At 35.7% G+C, this 20,678-nt stretch overlaps 1 protein-coding gene across 1 annotated transcript; it reads left to right on the top strand.

Annotated features, from left to right (window-relative positions):
• Positions 1-1,008: 1,008 nt before the first annotated feature.
• LOC135683773 (uncharacterized) lies at positions 1,009-8,660 on the top strand. The gene is made up of 4 exons (XM_065199125.2): positions 1,009-1,148; positions 1,354-1,482; positions 3,500-3,692; positions 6,629-8,660. Exons 1-4 carry the CDS (start codon positions 1,100-1,102, stop codon positions 8,073-8,075), a joined length of 1,818 nt encoding a protein of 605 aa, XP_065055197.2. The 5' UTR covers positions 1,009-1,099; the 3' UTR covers positions 8,076-8,660.
• The last annotated feature ends 12,018 nt before the right edge of the window (positions 8,661-20,678 follow it).

The following is a 20,678-nucleotide window of genomic DNA, read 5'->3' as shown; positions in this document are numbered from 1 at the left end:
TCATTAGAGATGGTATTGGAAATTCAGATATTCAAGATGCTACGCCAGTGTTTATGCAAATCGACGAGGGTTCCAACTCGGAAGAAATTGGCATCTTGCAATTCTTTTTGCTTTAACAAGTGTGATGCAAATTCAATATCAATTTTTGAAAAAACAATGTTCGTTTGAATTTCAAAGCTCAGTTTTTTACCGGTGGATATCCATCTATCTTCAATGAGCGCCCCTCTTCAATGAGCACCCGTCTCTAATGAGCGCCCCCTCTCTAAGGCCAAAGAATAAAATGAGTTTCCCCGGCGTTCATTAGAGAAAATACCGGCTGAGAAACAACTGGCGACACACCGAGGAAACTTTTCTCGCAGTAGATGTTGTTAGAAATTGAGAATCACTGGGGCAACGCCTTGATTTAAGTTCTTTTACTTGGCGTCTAAAGGAAAAATATCTGGCTTTGAAAAAAGTACACGCAATATTTTTTTTCAAAAAGGGCACTTTGCGCACTTTTTCCAAACAGGAGGGTCCTGTGCCCCCGTGCCCCCCCCCCTCCCCCGGCTCCGGCGGCCCTGCTTCGTCAAGGCTTTTTTTAAACCAGTGGTTCTCACATCCCCGTTGTTTGTTGCAATTGCTCTTGTCAAGAATAGAATTATAAAACTTAATAAGAAAAATTACCAGCACTTGAATTTGTGGTGTAAATTTTTCTTAGAATAACCCCTGGTATGTAATCAAAACGGTCAAGTAAGGAGGTATAATAGCTTCCATTTCTTGAAGACTTTTTCCACGCAGGAATATACGAAAGTCTGAAAATTTATCAAAAATCTAAAAATATCCGCAAATCCGGACCCAAAATCGTAGGATTTTTAAATCTGAAAAAGACCTGTACGCCTTTTCCCTCGATAAAATGAGTGCAGCTCATGAAATTGCCGACGCAACGAATACAGACACCTCATTGCAGTAACCTGCATTAAAATTTATTATAATTTATTATAATTTATGCATGACGTCTTGCATGATGAGGTGACAGTCATCAATATTTCTATAAATTGTATGACAGGCAACAGGGAAAGAAACCAAGTAGAAGTTTGTTTACGAAGAAGACCGAGGAGAGATGAGAGTCCAAGTGGTTCTCCTTTTCAGCATCATTGCTGTCAGCTGTGGTAAGCTTATAGGTTGTTTACTTTTTGTAGCTCCGCTCAAGCACCGCTATTTTCCATTGCATTCCATCACATTCCCTTGCCAACATCGCATCGCGAAAAGGGCCTAAATGCTTTGGAACTTGGCATTTTTCTTAAATTCCTTCCTATAATATGATCAGATAAGAAAAATTTATAATTTATGGAAACCCGCGATTTTTTCCATAAGGACTGGCAAATGGTAACTGGCTGTCAGATATCATTAAAGGCGTTTCGGAAGGAATGCAAGATGCATACAAGAAGGGCAAAAACGAAACAAAGCTGAAAGAAATCAAAGAGCATCTTGAAAAACGAATTGGTAAGTTTGATTTCAGATAGCAACTCTGTAAGGATGCCTTTTCATATTAAACTTTGCTGAGTAATTGTTAGAGCACTTTTGATAAACAGTAAATATCCCATCACACGGGCCTACGGAATTCCGGCGATATCTCACATGATGTCACAGACGATTGAAAAACCATTGTATGAAAATTTTATATCCTTTTAACTGCATTTCTTTGAATATAGATAATGCCCTATTGAGATTTAAAAGACCTCACGCAATTAGCATTTCAAAGGGATCAATATGCGCATTGGAGTAAATGCAGGTGGCGGGATGGAATTACTGGTGTTGTCGTGCTAAGAAAGGACACTAATTGCTGGATAATTTGAAAGCAAATGCAAAATATTTGTCAGGGTTCCTTTCGTAAACACCTAGTGAGGTTTCTGCCATGGCCACATGGCTGCGGCGATTTACCCAAAACAGGCTACGGTCAATTTAATGTCAATGAACACAACCTGGATATGTCAGATCAGGCAGCACACTTGAATAACTAAACGTTTTTATCACACTTGGATAACTAAACGTTTTTAGAGTTTCATTATACTAAAACAATGATTTTTTATGTCGCTGTCTTTTTTCCATCCTCTTCCCAATAGTTTTAGAGTAAAGTGAGGTAACTGAAAATTTGTTGGAATTTGTGGCCTTGCAAAAACACAATTTAATCTGAAAATGAGGAAACTTTGGTAAAGAGCTCATTAAGAGTAATTCTTTTGCAACAAATATTTGATAACAGAAATGATAAATATACTGAAAAAATAAGAAAATAACTCCCTTTTTAATATTTAAGGTAGCAAGTATTGAGTTAATTAAAATATAACAATTTTATAGATGCGGGGCAGAGCCCAAGGCAGTTTTAAATTGATTAGTTGATTATCATTAAACCTTTTTAAAAGTCAGGCAGGCAGCAGTTAATATTAAACTTGATTATATGAAATTTAATTTCATTTAATATGTGACAGGGTATGCCTTTATGGTGCCTTGGGCTTTTGTTTATGGCCATCTTTTCATTTGGTGCACTGACAGCCTAAAAATAATTGGCCCAAATGATGAGAGAATGCCACCTTCAGTGTTGTGATTGATAGTGGTCAAATATTCTGTGGACCATCTTAGCTTTATTTGCTAAAGGTTTTGTATGGTAACCTGGAGCAAATATTTAGATATTGACGCACATGCCTAAGTTTTTATGCTCTGTGTTTGGCCCTGAAAAACTCTCAGATCCTCCCTTTTTCTTCATACCCTTATAAAAAATTCCACCAACTTCTTTTGACTTTCTTTGTCTAAAGAGCAGTAGGGAAAGTATTTAAAGATATTTCTTCCAAGTTATCATGGGATCCACATAACATTTCAATTTCATTTTATAAGATTTCATTTTGTAACATTTCATTCCCTTGAAATCTTTAAGAACTATTTTTATGCTATTTTTTCTTAATATATAACAGAATAATTTTATCAAAATTATTTAAGCTCTCTCCAAATCTAAGCCTGATGGGACGTTAAAATAAAAATACAAAATGCAAAAAGATTTGAGGTGGCATCAAAAAAGATACAGTTGCTGCTAAAAGACTAATTTGAGGCGCTTATTCATAGAATCTACCTTTTTCATTTAATCGTGATAAATTTGGATTGCTTTCTTCTGTTCAAAGCAAAAATGTGATTTCAAGCCCATCTTATTTACCAATGATTCATGAATTTTTGTTTTTTGCTTTTTCCAATCTTGCTGTCAAATTTGTCCTAGCCAAATCTTGTCCTATTACCAACTCTAGGCATACCAATATTCAATTTTGCTTATTAACTGTAGAGTATTTTGAGAGTTTTAAGTTACTTGAAAAAAAGGGCTGCATTTAATTTATGTTATCAAAAATGCAGGATGCACTCGTTTTTTTTATCAAAGCATCTATTCATCGCATCAAGGTTCTATTGATTTTTTCCCTCTCCATACTATAGATAACATTATTTTGATTTTTAGCTAAAATTATTTATATTCAAATTACAGCTGAGCATCCAAAGTTCAAACACCATAAGGAAGATTTGCACAATGTTATCAAAAAAGCAGAAAAACACTTAAAGAAGCTCCACAGGAAATTTGAAAAGCTGTACCAAACTGGTGATGCAAAAAAAGCCAAAGATAAGCAGATGAAAGCAATCAAAAAATGGATGTCATCTTTGACAAAGATAAACACAGATGGGTAAGCTTCTTCAAATAGGAATAAAATCAATGACATGATTACTTATGATTATAAGCATGATTAAAAGTAAAAAACTGATGGGAATGATTTTAAAAATGTCTTCCTGTTAACAGATGTTTTCAATAGTGCTTAATAACCTCAATAGTTCATGAGTAAAGTCCATCACCGAAATATTTTAGCCCTACTGATGTCATTCAGCTACATAGAAATGTTGAACCACAGTTAAGAAAGAGAGAGGAAATCCTAGGCCTGTGGTAAAGGCTACCATATTATCAGGCTATAATTTCTGCTGAATTTTTGGCAGTGTTACAAAACAAATCAGGTCTGACCCTGCCTCTAACTGGTTGCAAAAATCATTGTGACAATGTGTATCATGGTTAAAAACCTGGGACAAACATGGATTGATTGAATAAAATTTTGAAACAAAGGGATTTTTTTATATATGATAAAGTTGAAGTAATAGATATGAACAGGAGAAAAGTTGAACAAATATATTGACAAGGCTGTGTCAAAATTTAAAGACAAATGGCAATTCATATTGGCTGTCAAAAAGACTGAATTTTGATTTTTCAACATTTTAAAGATCACTTTCAACTGAGAATCCTTTTGAAGTGAAAATTGAACATGGTTGTGGTCATGAAAATTACTGTTTACCTGTCTGTCATAAATTGCTCAAAGACGTATATGGTATCATATGAGACTATTGTTGATACGAGCAAAACAAATTCGATGCTTCTTTGGGCTGTGACAGTTTGGTGAAAAGAATTTCTAACAGAAAAAAATTAATGACACTGGCCTTGAAAATTTGGAAGGAAAATCTATTGAAAAGAGAAAACTTTAGAAACTTCACAAAATCAACAAAGTTAAATTAACAGCAATAGTCCAGTGGCTGGAAGGGGAGCATTACCACCTAGAAGGAAACTTTACCTGAACCACTTTTTCCAGGGTAGTTTTTGGTGTAGATTTCAAATCTGAATGTTGATAAGGCCGTTTGGGGGGCTTTACCAAGATAAAGGGGGTTTAAGTCTTTTTAGGGTGGTGTCTTTGGATAATGATATACTTTGTTTTTAGAGCACAAACAGTGCTAAAAACAAGCGTATATCAATGAAGCCTACAAAAACCAATTTTTTTTCATCATTTGAGCCAATTCCCATTATTGCGAAGAGAGCTTACACAAAAATCTATTGTTTAGTGTGCTGTTATCAAATCAGTTATTGCGTGCATAAATTATGCAAAGTCTTTAGTGCAAAAACCCTTCTGTAGCTGTTTCTTGTAGTATTCAAGATATTTTAAAAGGTCCTAATTATATGAAATATCCAGACGGTATAATCCTCTGTTTCACAGGAAAGAGTAGCTTGTTGACTTCATTTGTTTGACAGTGTTTCCATGTGCTACCACATGATATCTTGACCTACTTTGTTGTTTTGGGATATTGCTAGACTCTCTCTTACAGTTCTGTTTATATTTCACGTTGAATAACATTGATTGGAAGATTTGATTGTGGACCCCTTAAAATAAGGTTCTGTTCTTTAGAACCTATTTTTTTGTTAGACTTTCATCAAAGTTTCTACTTCAAGAATGTGTTTTGAAGACCATAAAATATCTTAGCTGATGCTAATTACAAACCATACACGATGCTTCCCTTTCATATCTATCTCGGGATGTGAAAGAATCACATAAATATGGCAGAAAGAAGTGAGAAATGTTTGTTATTCACTATGGGTATTTGGAATTTGTAAATAAGAACTTAACGCCCCCCCCCCCCCCCCCCCTGACATCAAAAACCTATGATAGGATCTTGAAAAGCAGAGATGCGAGAATCAAACCCTTAGGACCCCATCATCATGAAAAGCAGATTAGAAGAATGCTAGAACAGTTGCCTCTAGGAGAGCACTTTGTTCATAGGTCTTGCTACCAGAACTTAACAAAACCCATTGTAGTGAAAAAAAACAAAGGTAAAAAAGATCGCAAAAAGATTTGCCCTTTAAAAAGGGAGAGTATGTGCACTTGAAGCCTCTTACTGAAACTTTCCAAAAAGGGCCCTTCTGCAAATTGGTTTCTTTGCAATGCAAAGAAAAAGAGGGACTCTTGGAAGTAATTAAGGAGGTTTGGGTGGCAGAAAACGCAGCTCTTGTTATCTCAAGAACTGTTTTTCCCCTCCAAATTTGCTACACAAGAACTCATAGAGGAGGAACGTCACCATGTCCTCCCCTAGTTTGAAAAATTGCAACAACAAAAATTATATTTCTCACTGGAATACGTAGAACGGACGTGATGCCATCTCGGAAATTTTCGGCCTTCTATTGCCCAAAGAATTAAAATTGCCCCATATGGCAACAATCAAGTCTCTTCATTTTTTTACTGATATATAAGTGCTTTTATATTGCTTACAGGTCATAAAAACAAATTTTACAGTAAAATAGAAGAAACCATCCTAAAATAGACTGAAACCCCCCGTATCTCGGAAAAGCCCCCCAAACAGCCCGATCAACACTCAGGCTCGAAATCTACACCGAAAACTACTTTAGAAAAAGTAGGTCTCGTAAAGTCTCCTTCTAGGTGGTAATGCTCCTCCTCCAGCCACTGGTCTACAATGCATATGTTGGAAAAGTTTATTTTATCAAGGAATGATAGTTTAATTTTAAAAAAATAGTAATGATAATAATAAGATATTGTAAGAAACATTGCCCTGAATACATCTATGTGCTTTAATTTGCAGCTTTTTTGTATTTAAATGACTTCAAATAAAGAGCATGTAAATTTTATTTCGACTTGCTCCAGAATAAGATGGCTTTACGATTCTCAGATTAACATAGCTCTTTCTTCTTATTTGTCTTATTCATATCTTGAATAATTTGAAGCTTAAAATTTCTATGGCTGAGATTATCAATTTGTTAACTGTGACAATAAAATGAATATTTTGGTTCTTTTTGTAGGGAAGTTGAGCATGGTATTCCATTCATCCCAAAAATCCTTACCCATAAGGATCTTTCAAAGGAGCATAGAGAAAAGAAAGCAGAGCAAATATTTAAGAGTTTGGCAAAAATGTGGGAAGAAAAAGCAAAGGAAACTGCTCAGGGTGAAGAAAAAGCCTCAGTTGATGTTGACCAAAAGAAAAAGCCTCTTTTTGGAAAGGATGAGAAGATTATCCAGCCTAAATTTGTCAATACTGACTTTGAGAAGCTCAATATGTTTGGCAAAGATGCAAAAGAAATCATCCCGGAATTCGTTAAGGAAGAGTTTGATAAAGAGACAGAAAGAAAAATGGAGGACAAAGATGAATTAAAGAAGCTACATAAAATTGATATTTTGGGAAAGGATGAAAAGGACATTATGCCAGATTTTGTGAAAAAGGAATTTGAAAATATGAAGAAAAAGGAAATGCTTGTTTTGAGGGAAGAACTTCAGAAGGGACCTGTGTTCACCGGAGATGAAAAAAACGTACAGTTTTTAGGTGAAAGTGACAAAGAAAAGACCGACCATCTTTTTAAGACTGAAAAGATGAAAAAAGAGATCAACAAGGAATCAGAAGATTTGGAGAAAACAGTAGAGGAATTGATCCCATTTCTTGGCAAGGAAAAGAATAAGAATGTTCCAGAAAACCCCATAAAGGAGAAAGCTGAGATTAAAAAGCCTGCAAGTGGGATGAAGACACCCGAGAAGCACATGTTAACAACATTTGTTGATAGGTTGAAAGTCGTAAAAGTTGATCCAGCAAATTCAAAGTCGCTAGATGAAGTGCGAGGAGAAGAAGATGAATCCGAGGTTGATGAAAAAGAGGAAGAAATGATGAGCACAAAGGAACAATTTGCGAAAGAGGCTAACAAGAGGCTTAAAGATGCTGAAGACAGAATCATAGCTGAAGAAAAAGAGTTTGCAGAAGCTGAGAAGAAATGGGAAGAAGAAATAAGGAAGAAGGCAGCAGAAGAAATTCAAAAGGAGAAAGAAAAAGAAAGCAAAACAACAACAGAAGAAGAGGAAATTGAGGAAGATCTTCATGAGCAAACTGATACTACTTTTACACCCCCTGACGACGTGCTAACAACGACTGAGCCTTTGGTTCAACAGGAAGCTGAGAAGCCGTTACTTACTTTCGATTTTGATGACAAAAAAGAGTATCCTTCTGACAAACAAGGTATAGAAAAAGAGCAAATCTTCCCTTTGCCTAGAAGAGTTCTTGAGCCTGCAAGTATTTTTGCCACTAACGAAAATAAAGGCAGTGCCTTTGAAGAGATGAGTGAGGATGTCAAGCCATTTTTTCAGAAGCTAGATGATTCCGATTTCCGTCAAAAATTTTTGAATGAAGAGAAACAGTGGATGGCAATTGAAAAATGGGCTGTGAACCGCCTGTATGGCAAGAAGGGAGAAAAGTTGGTCAAGTGAAATCGTGACTGATCGTAAAAAGCTTTTGATATAGTGGAGAAGCTCCTAAAGTATTTTGCACCAATTTTCTTTATTTTATACTTTTTAGCACACTTGCACGAATTGATCTATTAGATCTTCTAGCTACATAGACCTATCCCGCAAAACTGTTGATGATAATTACACCATATACATCCTGCCCCGGTCATCTTTATTAGAAGAACGAACTTCAAGTATCAAGAGCTGAAATTTCAAATCATAGAAAGAGGAGAAAATCGCTATCCTAGTTTATCATAGAAAAACCTTTTGTTTGTTATTGAGTAGTAAATAGCAATATACAACTGGTGTCTGAGTTTGTATCCCATTGAGCTGTATCATTTTTAAGTATTTAAGTGAATTTTCAGGAAATAATTTTGTACCCAAAGCATATTTGTACCTACGTCTTTGTAAGAAGCAGTAATTTGCCGCACCGTTTTTTAAAGATCAATGCCAAACATATATTTCAGTAATTTATGGAAGTTGGTTGATTTTTTTCATATTTGAAAGTTACCAGTTTTGATAATGCTTTGTAGTTTCTAGTATTGCATATTAAAGGAAAAAGCCCAATCATGTTTGCATCTTTGTCTTGGAAATGGCATTGATTCTCATAATGGCGCTAATTAACTTTTGTGGGAAAAGGTTGGTTTTTTTAAAATAGAAGTGACAAGACAACAGGAACCAGCCTTTGAGCTGCGGATTTACCCAGCATAATTGTTTTGCTATTCAAGGGACCCCCGTTATGCGGAGAAGTTATATGTACAAGGCTTACAAGAAGCCCTCTTTTATCTTAATTATTGTATTGCACCTTTGAATGACCATAGGCCCGTAAGAAAAAATATACGTGCGCCTTTTCATACTTTCTACCCAGGCCAGGCTTTGGCAATCATTGGCGAAAATCCACAGAACACGTTGATTGAATTTGGCAGAACACGAATTCGACTTATAAATTTTGAGAAACGAAGAACGTGAAGCTTCTGAATATATAAATGCGCTTGAAATTCAGATAACTTCAGAAGCAGTCTAAGAAAATATAACGAACATTGACAAACATATCAACAATCTTGCCAAAATCGTAAAAGAAATCACAGAAAAATTGTGTGTTTTAAATGCAGAACGCTATAAAAACTGACATGCGTGAAATATTATGACCGTCATGCGTACGAAAAAATTGGGAAATAAGAATAGAAGCAAAAAGTTGAATATCGAACAGAATTAGTTGGGTTACGTGAAGCATATATTTAGTCTTTCCTTAGTCTATACTTAGTCTTTCCTGATATTGATATTGATAAAAACTGCGGAGGAGAAGAGCTCATCGTGCGGATTGTTTACTTGAAGTAGGGCCTTGACTTAAAGCAAGGAATATTTTGAGCGCCATGGTGCAGCACGGGCAAGGTTAAATACCTATGTTTACTCGCAAGCAGCTCGCAGTCTAGGAAAACAATATGCTTATGCAGATACTTCATTATTAATACCTTTGTCTACTCAATTCATTGAGAATCCCAACATGTTCTTGTTATGTCAAGTTCAAAGACCATTCATAATATGGGAAAGTTTTCTTTTAGTATTTTAGTTCTTCTATCGATAAAGGCTGCTCAAAACATTTTGAAGTTTGTAACAACAGGTCAAAACTACTAACGTAATAAAAAACTTGGGTTAAGGTCTAAAAAATCGATTTGCTCTAAATGACTGATATAGTATTAAAAATTGGCGTCAGTGTATGAATCTTGGAGGTTATTATAAGCTAGGGCGGTTTGAGATGCTGTTTTCCTTGTTATGTCATGTAGATAAGAACAAATCTTTTTTCTATTGAATGGAAAACTATCTGTTCATCGCATATTTTAGATTGCTACTCCTAACAACCTGGAGATTAAGATTCAAGCTTCCATTTGATCTTGAGGGACACAAGATAAGACCGCAATTGATGGCTGAACTTTGAAAGACTGTAAATCATTTCCGTGCATGAGATATCTATGAAAGAAAAGCTCAATCGCCTTTCCAAGTATCGTACTGTGAGCGATTAGATAAAGATTCACGTAGAACATGTTTCACTTTCTAAAAATATCATTGCGTCTAAAAGAAAGATTTCAGAGGCTGTTTTACAATCACTTAATTTTATAACAAGCCGAGTCCCAAGTTGATCAACAAATTAAGGAACAAGAACAATCGCACTGATCGCCCTCAGCCTAAAGAAACCGTTCGAAAATCCTTCTTTTCAAAGTAGAGTTGAAATTATTCTTTCCGACGATTAGGCACCTATTTCCTGTTCCAATGATATTGTTATAGGAAGAAGAGCTCCTTGTGACTTATTAAGTGCTCTATTTCCATGTTATGTTTTTGTGTTTCTAAAAAAGTAATTCTTTAGCATTTAGTAACTGATGAACCTTTAAGAAACTTTTAGCACCGAAATCACCAAAAAATTTAGAAACTGAGTGCTAATCATCAGCCTGAAGGAAATTATACAATATTTAATCATTTGCTAAGACCACACGAGCTTGAATGTATGCGATGAAATAGAAGAATAAATGATCCAGAAAAGGGATAAAAGAGGGGGGCATTATAGCAAGTACCCTTGTCATAAAAACAGTTTGTACGAGATGGGAGGTACTCTTCTCTTGATTGGACGTTAGGGGCATAGCCCGAGGTATATATTTTCGTTAGAAGAGGGTTGAGGAGGATCCTCGACACATTTCACAAATAAAAAAAGGAGCATTTACGAAGTCCGTGTGAAGCTTTGGAATGATGATGTACTGAAGTTGAAATTTCCTCTTAGGCAAACATTTTTTTTCCGACTATTGGCGCCAGTTTTCACAGTCACATGCGTCGTTTTACTCAAATCCTCACTTATCAATTACACTCGATTGCTTATTCACATAACTCGACAAATCATTTTTTACTTCATGTTGCATCGATCGTAATACTTCCCATCTTGTTTTGTGTGCCTAATTGCACCTCCCAGCCTGAAAACACTTTTGACAACTCCAAAACCAAATGGCACCTCCAAAAACAGATGAATTAGCCTAGGTATTATATGTCTTATCATGAAAATGAAAATCCCTTGCAAGACTGGATTTGTCTTTTTTAATTGAAACTCAAGATTTTGTCTGCATTGTACATGAATCAGACAATGATTTGCCATAGTCACTTAACTAACTTGAATTGATGAATCACATACTTGGTATATGTACCCATAAAATATCTGTATGTGAAACGGCATTCATGTGAATTTTCAACAAACCTTTCAAAATCTATCTTGAAGAATAGCTGTAAGCAGCAAGGATTTTACCATTTTTAACAAATATGATTAGGCTTTTTTCAAGAATATTCGACATGAATCAAAAGCTCGAATGGGAAGATTTCATTGCAGATTTATTCATCTGTGCCTAGATGGAAGAAAACAAAAAAATAGCTTCTTAAAAAGCTTTTGAAACATAGTAAAATTTATTTAAAGAAACAAGAAATCGTTTTACATTTCTAACTATGCTTTCCTCTAGCTCTCGTGAAAAATTCCTCCCAGAATGGATCTTAAACAGCAAGTAATGGAAAGGCATACCGCCTAAATGTGCTGTAAGATTGTTCAAGCTGTAGTATAGGAAAACGGAATTCCGCCCGCTAAAAACGACCAGTACTTTGACCGGACCCGTCAAAAGGATATTGCCTGTGTCATTATCTAAAAGCAAAGTTTTTCGCTTTCAAAAGTCCTTTGAAGGTATTTAGGGGCTATATATCAAGGTTTCTAGGACGGATAACAGCTTAGCTTGGCTCTTGATGGATGGCCTGTGCTTATGACCTGGCATCTTATTGTCACATCGGCCTGGAAGAAGCGGCGCTTTTCGCAACTTGTAAAAACCAGAAATTCGACGGCTTTGCGGCTTGGAGAATTGGAAATATGTCAGATGGCTCAACGGCAGACTTTAGATGTGTTTTTGGAATCAAGACCCGACGCCATTTCAAGTTAATGTTTGTTTGAATTACGGGTTATCTCAACGAGAAAATCTTTTATCGCAAAAGGTCCTTACAGCGGAGAAGGAAAGAAAGACACGAGTTTGTCAAAGGAATCCCTAAAAAGGAAAAAAAGAAATTTTGCTACCACGTTTTCTGTGAGTTCTCTTTGAAGATCGGGTACTACACGACAAAACCGAAATATAAGGTGCCAGATAGGCAGAACTTAAGACATTGCACCTCTTGATCAGTGAATTCTTCAAAAAATGTACGACGAAACTCATTGGAAAAAATTAGCTATCCTCAACTAGCCTGTGTTCCAGACCCCTTACTTGAATGTACATAACTTCTGAGGGTAGCCAATGAAAATAAATTATATTTTGCTGAAAAAGTCAACATTTCCTGAATTTTTGTTTTGTATTCTATCAAATTTGAATCTGCCTTGCCTTCTTCTGAAATGTTTCTTCTTGTTATATCCCAAAACGGAAATCTATTAAGCGCACACGCTGCGTTGTAAAAACCATTATATTGCTTGCTGACTTAAAAGTCTAAAGCCCAATCTCCAGTGAAAAAAAATCAGCGAAATGCGAAAAAGTTCGCGCGAAATACGTCTTAGGCATGCGCAGTGATCTTTTGCTGGGACTTCTCGCGAAGAATTTCTCTGCGAAAAAAAGTTTAAATGAGTTTGAAGCCCAATCTCCAGTGAGAAAAAGTCTTGCGAAATTTCGCTGCGAAATACTTCACGCGACAAATTCCGTTGAATGCTTTTGTTGACCTCACGACATTGGAATGTAAAGTTTGGAAACGTTACAAAGGGATACGGAATATGATTGGCTGCTGAAGGATTTCGCAAGCGAAAAGCGAAAAAAGTTAAACAGAAATACTTCGCGAGAAATCCCAGCAAAAGATCTCTGCGCATGCCTAAGACGTATTTCGCGCAAATTTTTTTGCATTTCGCTGATTTTTTTCTCACTGGAGATTGGGCTTAACTTTTTTCGCTTTTCGCTTGCGAAATCCTTCAACAGCCAATCATATTCCGTATTCCTTTATCACGCTTCCAAACTTTACATTCCAATGTCGTTAGGTCAACAAAAGCATTCAAATGCATTTGTCCCGTGAAGTATTTGGCGAGACTTTTTCTCACTGGAGATTGGGCTTAAGTGATTCATAAAGGAACAAACTGTTATGAATGAATGGTTTTCACCCTTTTTGGATTAAGCTTTTTCGAGAATTCTGGGATCAAGGGGGGGGAGGCTTTTTAGCTACTCCTGAATGGTAAGCATGGTAAGCGATAGTAGACTAAGATTTGGAAATTATCTTGTTCTTCTTCTAAAATGACGATTTGAAAAGTTTCATGTCAATCAAATCAATAATGGCGTCATAGTGACATCAAATTTTTTAATTTGTCAAAAATTCTTCAAGATTCACTTTAATGAACATAGAAACGTTGTTTTATGTAGGTTTACATAGAAAGAAAGGTTATCACAATGTATGACGACATCAACAAATAACTTATTTTGCGCATGCGCTTTAAAAAAGCCATTTTTTCTAATGAAAATATTCAAATGTGGTCAAATTCTAGCTGTATGCTTCATAGCTTCCGACATCAAAGTCGAAAAACAAAGGATGAGTCAAAACAAGCATAGCATTTACTGAAGCAAGGCAAAATTTGCTGACGTTAGCGATTTTTAAAAACAGTATCGAAACTATTTTTAACAACAGCAAAATATATCTTACAATTCACATTATATATGGAAGAAGTTTCTTTAAATAATTATGTTTGAGATGGAAGCTAAAGAGCATTTTATATTGTCTAAAAAGAAAGCTAAATTAGCTCCCCCCCTTCCCCCTTGGTTCAGGTAGGGTTAAACTTTTTCAACGTTTTTCATAATGGTGGTAGACATCTATTATTATATTTTGGTCCATTATTATAGTCAATTCTGATCTTCTATATTCATAGGACGGTTTTGAGCGGCAAGGATTGGGGGGGGGTGCTGATTACGGTTATTACGGTTGGATTTAGGTGCCATATGTTGCAGGTAAACGCCCATATTAGAAATCCAGCTTTTAACGTCAAGGTTATAAAGACAAGAAGATAAATAAAATAAATTCTTGCATTGTTTTGTTACTAATGGCCACTTGAAATTTACCTTACCGAATCGAGGCAGAATTTACAGAAGGACATAAAATATTGGTTGCACCCCCCTGCACTCTCCGGTAAATCCGTTCCTGGATAGAAGTTCCACGCTAGTCATTACTGCGAAACTTGTTTCTGATTACAAAATTCTATTAAATTTGTTTATTTCTCATCTTTGTATATAGAGGCCACTCCTGGTAGACAGGACATATAGCCTGACAATCTGACATTCAAGCTAATGTTTGCTTTCTCAACGGATTCTGGTAGTAGAAAGTTCAGGCTTTCATAATCTGCCAGGTGACTTTTTTGAAAATGCCTGGATGTCACGTGACTGATGACGTCATTTAACGGTAAAAAGTCAGACAAAATCATCGCTAGCTCCTCACTAAAGGGTTATTTTTTAACGCAACTTACATATATTGACTCTTCTCATTGCAAGCTTTCAAATGATATATATTTAAGCAAGATTTGCCGACATAAGTATTTTTATTATGACGTCATAACAAATTTCGCATGACGTCATCAAATATTTTATTGTCATAAAATGATACGTTAGCATAATTTTGTTTTAATATGACGCTGGCTGTCAGCAAAAGCTTTTCTTCCATATGTTTTTCAATCAAAATAATTAGTATTTAGTTGATTTAAATTGAATTTGTGCCAACCGCAATAGCCAAAGTTTAAATAAAGAAGTCGTTACTATCTGACGAGTGAGTCACTTCTTCCTCCGAAGATGCAAAGTCTTGCTCCATATTTGAACCGGGCAATGATTTCTCTGCATCCGCATTTGAATGTTACACTAAATCGGAAGAATGTCTTGGCAATATAGGCTATCCAAGATGTCCTACCGATGTGCTGAAGGTGCATGACTTTTTTCAATAAGGCTATCTTCTGCTGCGAAATAAGGCCATCTCATAAATAAAATACTCCATCTGCCATTTTTCTGATGGTGGATTTATATATGGATCTGGCTCCTTACACATGAAATTAAGAAGAACAGCTTTATCTCCTTGTCACAGTACACCTTCAGGAGTTGCAAGACTAGAGTTATGGTTTTGATGGGATATGAAAATGCCTTTTCGATAGAGGCAGCCTTGCCAATCACGAAAGCTTGGTGGTCTTCGTTCATTATTGAGACTGCTTTCGCTCTTTTCTTGGATCTTTGTGCCCCAGAATGCAGCTTAAGTTTCTGACTATACTTTCGTTTCTAGCAACAACCTACCATTCGAGCAAAATAGCTCATTTCTTTGAAATATTTCTTCCATGTTAGCGCTAGTGTCATCAGTCCGTGAGAACATTTTGTAAAAACGCCACCCGAAAACGCCAGATGGAGATTTGATGAGACGGGCTGAGTTCGTAGCATCAAACCCAAGAAAACATTCAGTGTTTGGTTCAAGAACATTCATGGATGTGCCAATCCTCCTTATGAGGCTAAAGCAATGAAAGTGGAAACAAAGTCAGCGCTAAATATTTAGAAACAGCACACGAGCAAGCTAATGGCAAAAGAGAGTCAACAAGGCAAGTGCATATAAAAAGTGGAGAGCAAAAGATACTCCAAAGTAAGAAGAGTATTTTTACATTGATGAAAAAAAGAGAATCTTATGAGACTTGCTCCCGAATTCTTTCGAAGCGCTGAGGGTCACAGGCCCCTGACAATTCAATTTATCGTAGCTTAAGGAGGAGAAGCATCGGAGACTTCAAAAAGCAAGTAGAAGTCCCTCCAAGATGTAACCACAAAAAGGCGGAAACCAGAATATTTTGCATGGTAACTCGAAAGATGCAAAAGTAGTTGCTGTTGCAAAAGATACTGATTTATGTGTGCTGCTTGTTCATGCAACACAGAAGTGCAAACCCACAAATTAGTGGTTTATGTGCATAAATAACAAACAAATCGTCAAGATTTGAGGCATCGCTTAAACTTTTGGTTCCAAAATTTGCTGTATTTTATCACAGATTAATGGAATTGTGGGCTGAGACAACTGCATATAAGCACAACATTGATAAGGTTACTGTGAAAAAAGCTAACGAGGAACCAGAAACAAGTCATCATTAAAAGTCTCTCCAAAGGAGTTATCGCAAAAGCAAAGACATTCGCGAACCAGCAGAATATAGTGGAACAACATATAAAAGCTATTTAGGGACAAAGATATTTATCAAATCTGAAAAAAATCATCTGCCCCAATTCCAGCAGATCCATAATCACTCAATCAGAAAAGAATTAAATTGTATCAACTTAACAAGGTTATTTTGGCTACACTGTTTAGGTGCAACTACTGCAAGACATGTCCCAAAAGCCTGCTGTTGAAATTTGGACGACATACTCGACCGTCTAAATGGTTCACAGGAAAGCAACTTCCTCATCTCCGAGAGCTTCCTTTACATCACAAGAATATGAAGGTGACGCAGGAGATGAATTTACCCATTAAGAAAATCATACACTTTCATACCCAGCGCTAAAGACCTATAGTACGAAGACATCTTGGACAGCCTATAATAGTGCGAAGATATTTTCCGACTTAGCAACAGTCAAATGCAGATGCAGAGAAAAAATTGTCCGGTTCAGAGTGGGAGCAAGACTTTGCGACTTCGGAGGAAGAAGTGACTCACTCGTCAGATAGTGACTACTACCTGTTTCGAACTTTGGCTATTGCGGTGGGCACAAATTCAATTTAAATGAACTAAATACTAATATTTTAATTGAAAAACATTTGGAAGAAAAGCTTTTGCTGACAGCAAGCGTAATATTAAAACAAAATTATGCTAACGTATCATTTTATGACAATAAAATATTTGATGACGTCATGCAAAATTTGTTATGACGTCATAATGAAAATACTTATGTCGGCAAATCTTGCTTAAATATATATCATTTGAAAGCTTGCAATGAGACGAGTCAATATATGTAAGTTGCGTTAAAAAATAACCCTTTAGTGAGGAGCTAGCGATGATTTTGTCTGACTTTTTACCGTTAAATGACGTCATCAGTCACGTGACATCCAGGCATTTTCAAAAAAGTCACCTGGCAGATTATGAAAGCCTGAACTTTCTACTACCAGAATCCGTTGAGAAAGTAAACATTAGCTTGAACGTCAGATTGTCAGGCTATATGTCCTGTCTATGGACTTTAATCTCGGGTATAATGTGTTTCAACGCCGTCTCCTGAGAGGCAGCCCTGTTTCCAAGCAAAAAGCTAAGAACTATAGAACTAAAGTACCCGAACAAAGAACCTGCAAAATCTTCTTATGAAGTTCACAGAATGTAACAAACATTTCATAAGAAAACAACTTTCCAAACATTATACACGCAGTTCAATTATGTTCGCTAGATTTTCTTAAGTGCTACATGTAGTTGGCAAGATGTTTATAAAGGTTTTGCAAACACTTTGAATGCAGCAAAAGTTTTACAAGCACATTTTACAAGCAAATAAAATAGGTTTTTGCCTATCTACCAAACAGCAGACTTAAAATGAATTTATTTTGAAATCAAATTCTGAATATATTCAAAATTCAATTTTCTTAAATATTCTTTCCGAGTATTGTTATTTCTTATTTTCTCTTAATCTCTAGTATTTTTGACACTTTAATAACTGCAATGAGATTTCACCTAACATGTATTCACATGAAATTTGTTGCTAACGTTATCTAGATCTTAGGACCTGCAAATCACTATGATGTAGCGGTCATTTCTGCTTCAACCTTAGGTCTGGGTGAAAGCATCAGTTTTTCCCTTGTCGATGTAGTTCTGGTGATTCTGCCCTACTAAGAATATGTCTGTGGGCTAAGCCTTTGAAATGACCACCAGTGAAGTAGTCACACTACGAAGCAATCGTTTTCTAGAGGGGTCTTTCAAGATCTGGATTGGAGCTGGAAATAGAAGAGGTCCCAATGCGACCCTTGAAGTTAATATCACTCTGGAACTACTTCCATATAATTGGCATTACGAGCAAATACTACCATCATACAATGGACAAGTAATCAAAAATGCGAGGCTAAGGGATTTTCACAGCATTCTGCACAGCCTTAGGGAGATAGTAGCTTAATGTGGAGTTGTGATTAAGTGGGTGTCGGTGTTGAAGTGGTCAGCCGAAAAGGATAAAGTGACGACTTCGTTGGCTGTACGAGAAACATTCTATTTCCGCAGCATCCATGCAAAAATTATGTAAAAAACAAGAATAAGTGTGTGATGATACTGAAGACTTGATTTATTGTCAAGGCTGACAGTTTCGAAAGAAGGTGTAGTATGGAGTTAACCAAAAGTCATTTGGGCTCACAAAATCACGCAATCTTAATATACAGAATGAATTTTAATAGCCTAATGTTGCACAAGACGTTTTCATTGTGTTGAACAAAAACAAAAATTTTCTTAATTTGGGTGATGTAGTTGTTCCCTTCGAAAATCCAGCAAACGAGACTTTTGCATGTTTAAAAGTTAGTCTTTCAAAAGTGAGAATTGGTTTTTCATGAGTTCATAATTAGATTTATCCTTTGACATGCATTGAAAATTTTTCTATGAATAATGAAAGTTCTCTGTATGTGCTTGGCTATCAAATCTTCAAAAATCAACATAAAAGCAAAAGGGAAAAAGCAAATCAATAAAACGCAACATTAACTCGAGTTTGATTCACCACAGTGCTATTCTATTTGTTGTTACTTTGGAGATGTTGAAAAACTAGCATTATTATGATACTGTGTACCGTGTACCAAAAGCTATTTTCGTTTATACCCTAAAAAGGTATCAATTAGATCATTTACTGCGCAGAGAATGCAACCTGTTTGTCAAGGTAAGTTGATAACAAAATAAAATGACTAACAAAAGTGAGACCAGGAAAACAAACAAATTTTCAAACTTTTTTAAGATAACTTGATTTCTTTTGACTCTGGCTAATTGCGGAGATGAAAAGTACGACCCAATGGTTGGAAGTAATGTATTTTTTAATCAAAGCTTTCTGCTGTTGGCTATTTAACTGTCGTAGTTTTAAATGATAGATCCTCAATTATTATTTGGTCTTCTTATTACCTCATGTTAAAAACGTACACTTCCAAAATAGTTATTTCTTGTTTCTAAAAACATAAAAAACATAGAGTAACAAAAATTAGGTTTTTCCTTGAAGGTTTTTATTGTCTTAAAAGTAGGTTTGAAGCATTAAAAATTTCTTGCCCGAGGCACACATTACGGAATAATTCTGTCCCACGGCAACACTAGTTCGTTCATTCGAAGGAGAGAGACAACAGTGCCTCTAAAACTGTCACTGGAGTAGGATGGCTTGTTATTTTCTAATGATATTCATTATCTAAGCTAAGATTTGGAAAGTTAGAAGTGATTGTAAGAAAATTTTATGTCGAATGAATTTTTTTAGAGAAAAATCGCATTCAAACATGGGTGCGTTACTTGAATAGCCTATACTCATACTACAAAGAGGTTCATTGGACAGTTTTTGGATTTGTTTTTAAAATTTTTGTCATTTTCAGGTATATCAATAATTTATGAACTGTATTATCATAGTTTTAAGATACACAGGTTAAATTATTTAATACTATATTTTATTTATATTGAAATATGCATGGATATTTTTTCACTAGGATAGTACAATACAAGAATTTTTCATGCCTAATAGATGTGCTAGTTTTGGGTTCATTTCCTTAATGTGTGTATTATTTTGGTTGCAAAACGGTTTTGGGCAGATAGAGCCCTATATTCAAAATATTTCAGTACCTCATTTTTTAGAATGACATTTTTGAGAAGACAGGCTGAATCCTTGGTTCTTGTTGTTTAGTAGTTAAAAATTACAAAATCTTGGTATGAAAAGCTTTTCAGTAAAGGATTCAATCCAAAACAGGAAAAATTATCATAGGATTGGTTGCAATCATAGAATGGCATCTTTCACATAACTTAAAGGCAGTCTGTCCCTTCAATAAAAGTTGCGCACAATAGGGGACAGACTGCCTTTAAACATGATTATTGTAACATATAGAGGCTTCACTATTCCAATTTACTTTTGTGTATGCTTACAACCATTATTATTGAAAAAAGGGAGATATGTCTTGCGATAACCAGGCCCCGTGTCTTGATGCACTAGACAGCTTTATTGGTCACTTGTATAATATCTCTTCATTTCTCTCTGATAGGTGTATGTATGCAGAAGCTGGGTCTCGAGCCATCACCAGAACTTGCTTCTAATGGGAGCCTAACCATCCCTAGCTGGTTCTTAATGCCGATTAGCGTCAGTAATAATTCCGCAAGTCAAAACAGTTCAAATCTTTAAGTCTTAGAATTCAGAGTCTATGATGGTAAAGATCATGTTTTTAACAATGCTAAGTTGATGGAAGGCAGATTATTCCAAATGCTCCTTATCCTGGGAGCCATAGTTTTTATACATGGAAAAAATGTAGCTTTTCATATCATTTTGAGGATAAAAGTTTCAAATTCAGCATTACACTTTTCTAAGACTCAGGGAAATGACAGTGCGTTTTTAGTTATGGCATTAGATAATTCAAGTTAACACAAGTAAG

Source organism: Rhopilema esculentum, chromosome 7, assembly GCF_057945365.1.
Source record: "Rhopilema esculentum isolate cy_ngs chromosome 7, ASM5794536v1, whole genome shotgun sequence".
NCBI lineage: Eukaryota > Metazoa > Cnidaria > Scyphozoa > Rhizostomeae > Rhizostomatidae > Rhopilema > Rhopilema esculentum.
This window is presented reverse-complemented; position numbering and strand designations above follow the sequence as displayed.

What these genes read in the sequence shown, in the direction of transcription:
- LOC135683773 (XM_065199125.2), top strand. Translation starts at nt 1,100, where the DNA reads ATGAGAGTCCAAGTGGTTCTCCTTTTCAGCATCATTGCTGTCAGCTGT. An exon ending in GCATCTTGAAAAACGAATTG is followed by an intron (nt 1,483 to 3,499) that starts GTAAGTTTGATT and finishes TTCAAATTACAG; the next exon opens with CTGAGCATCCAAAGTTCAAA. An exon ending in ACAAAGATAAACACAGATGG is followed by an intron (nt 3,693 to 6,628) that starts GTAAGCTTCTTC and finishes TTCTTTTTGTAG; the next exon opens with GGAAGTTGAGCATGGTATTC.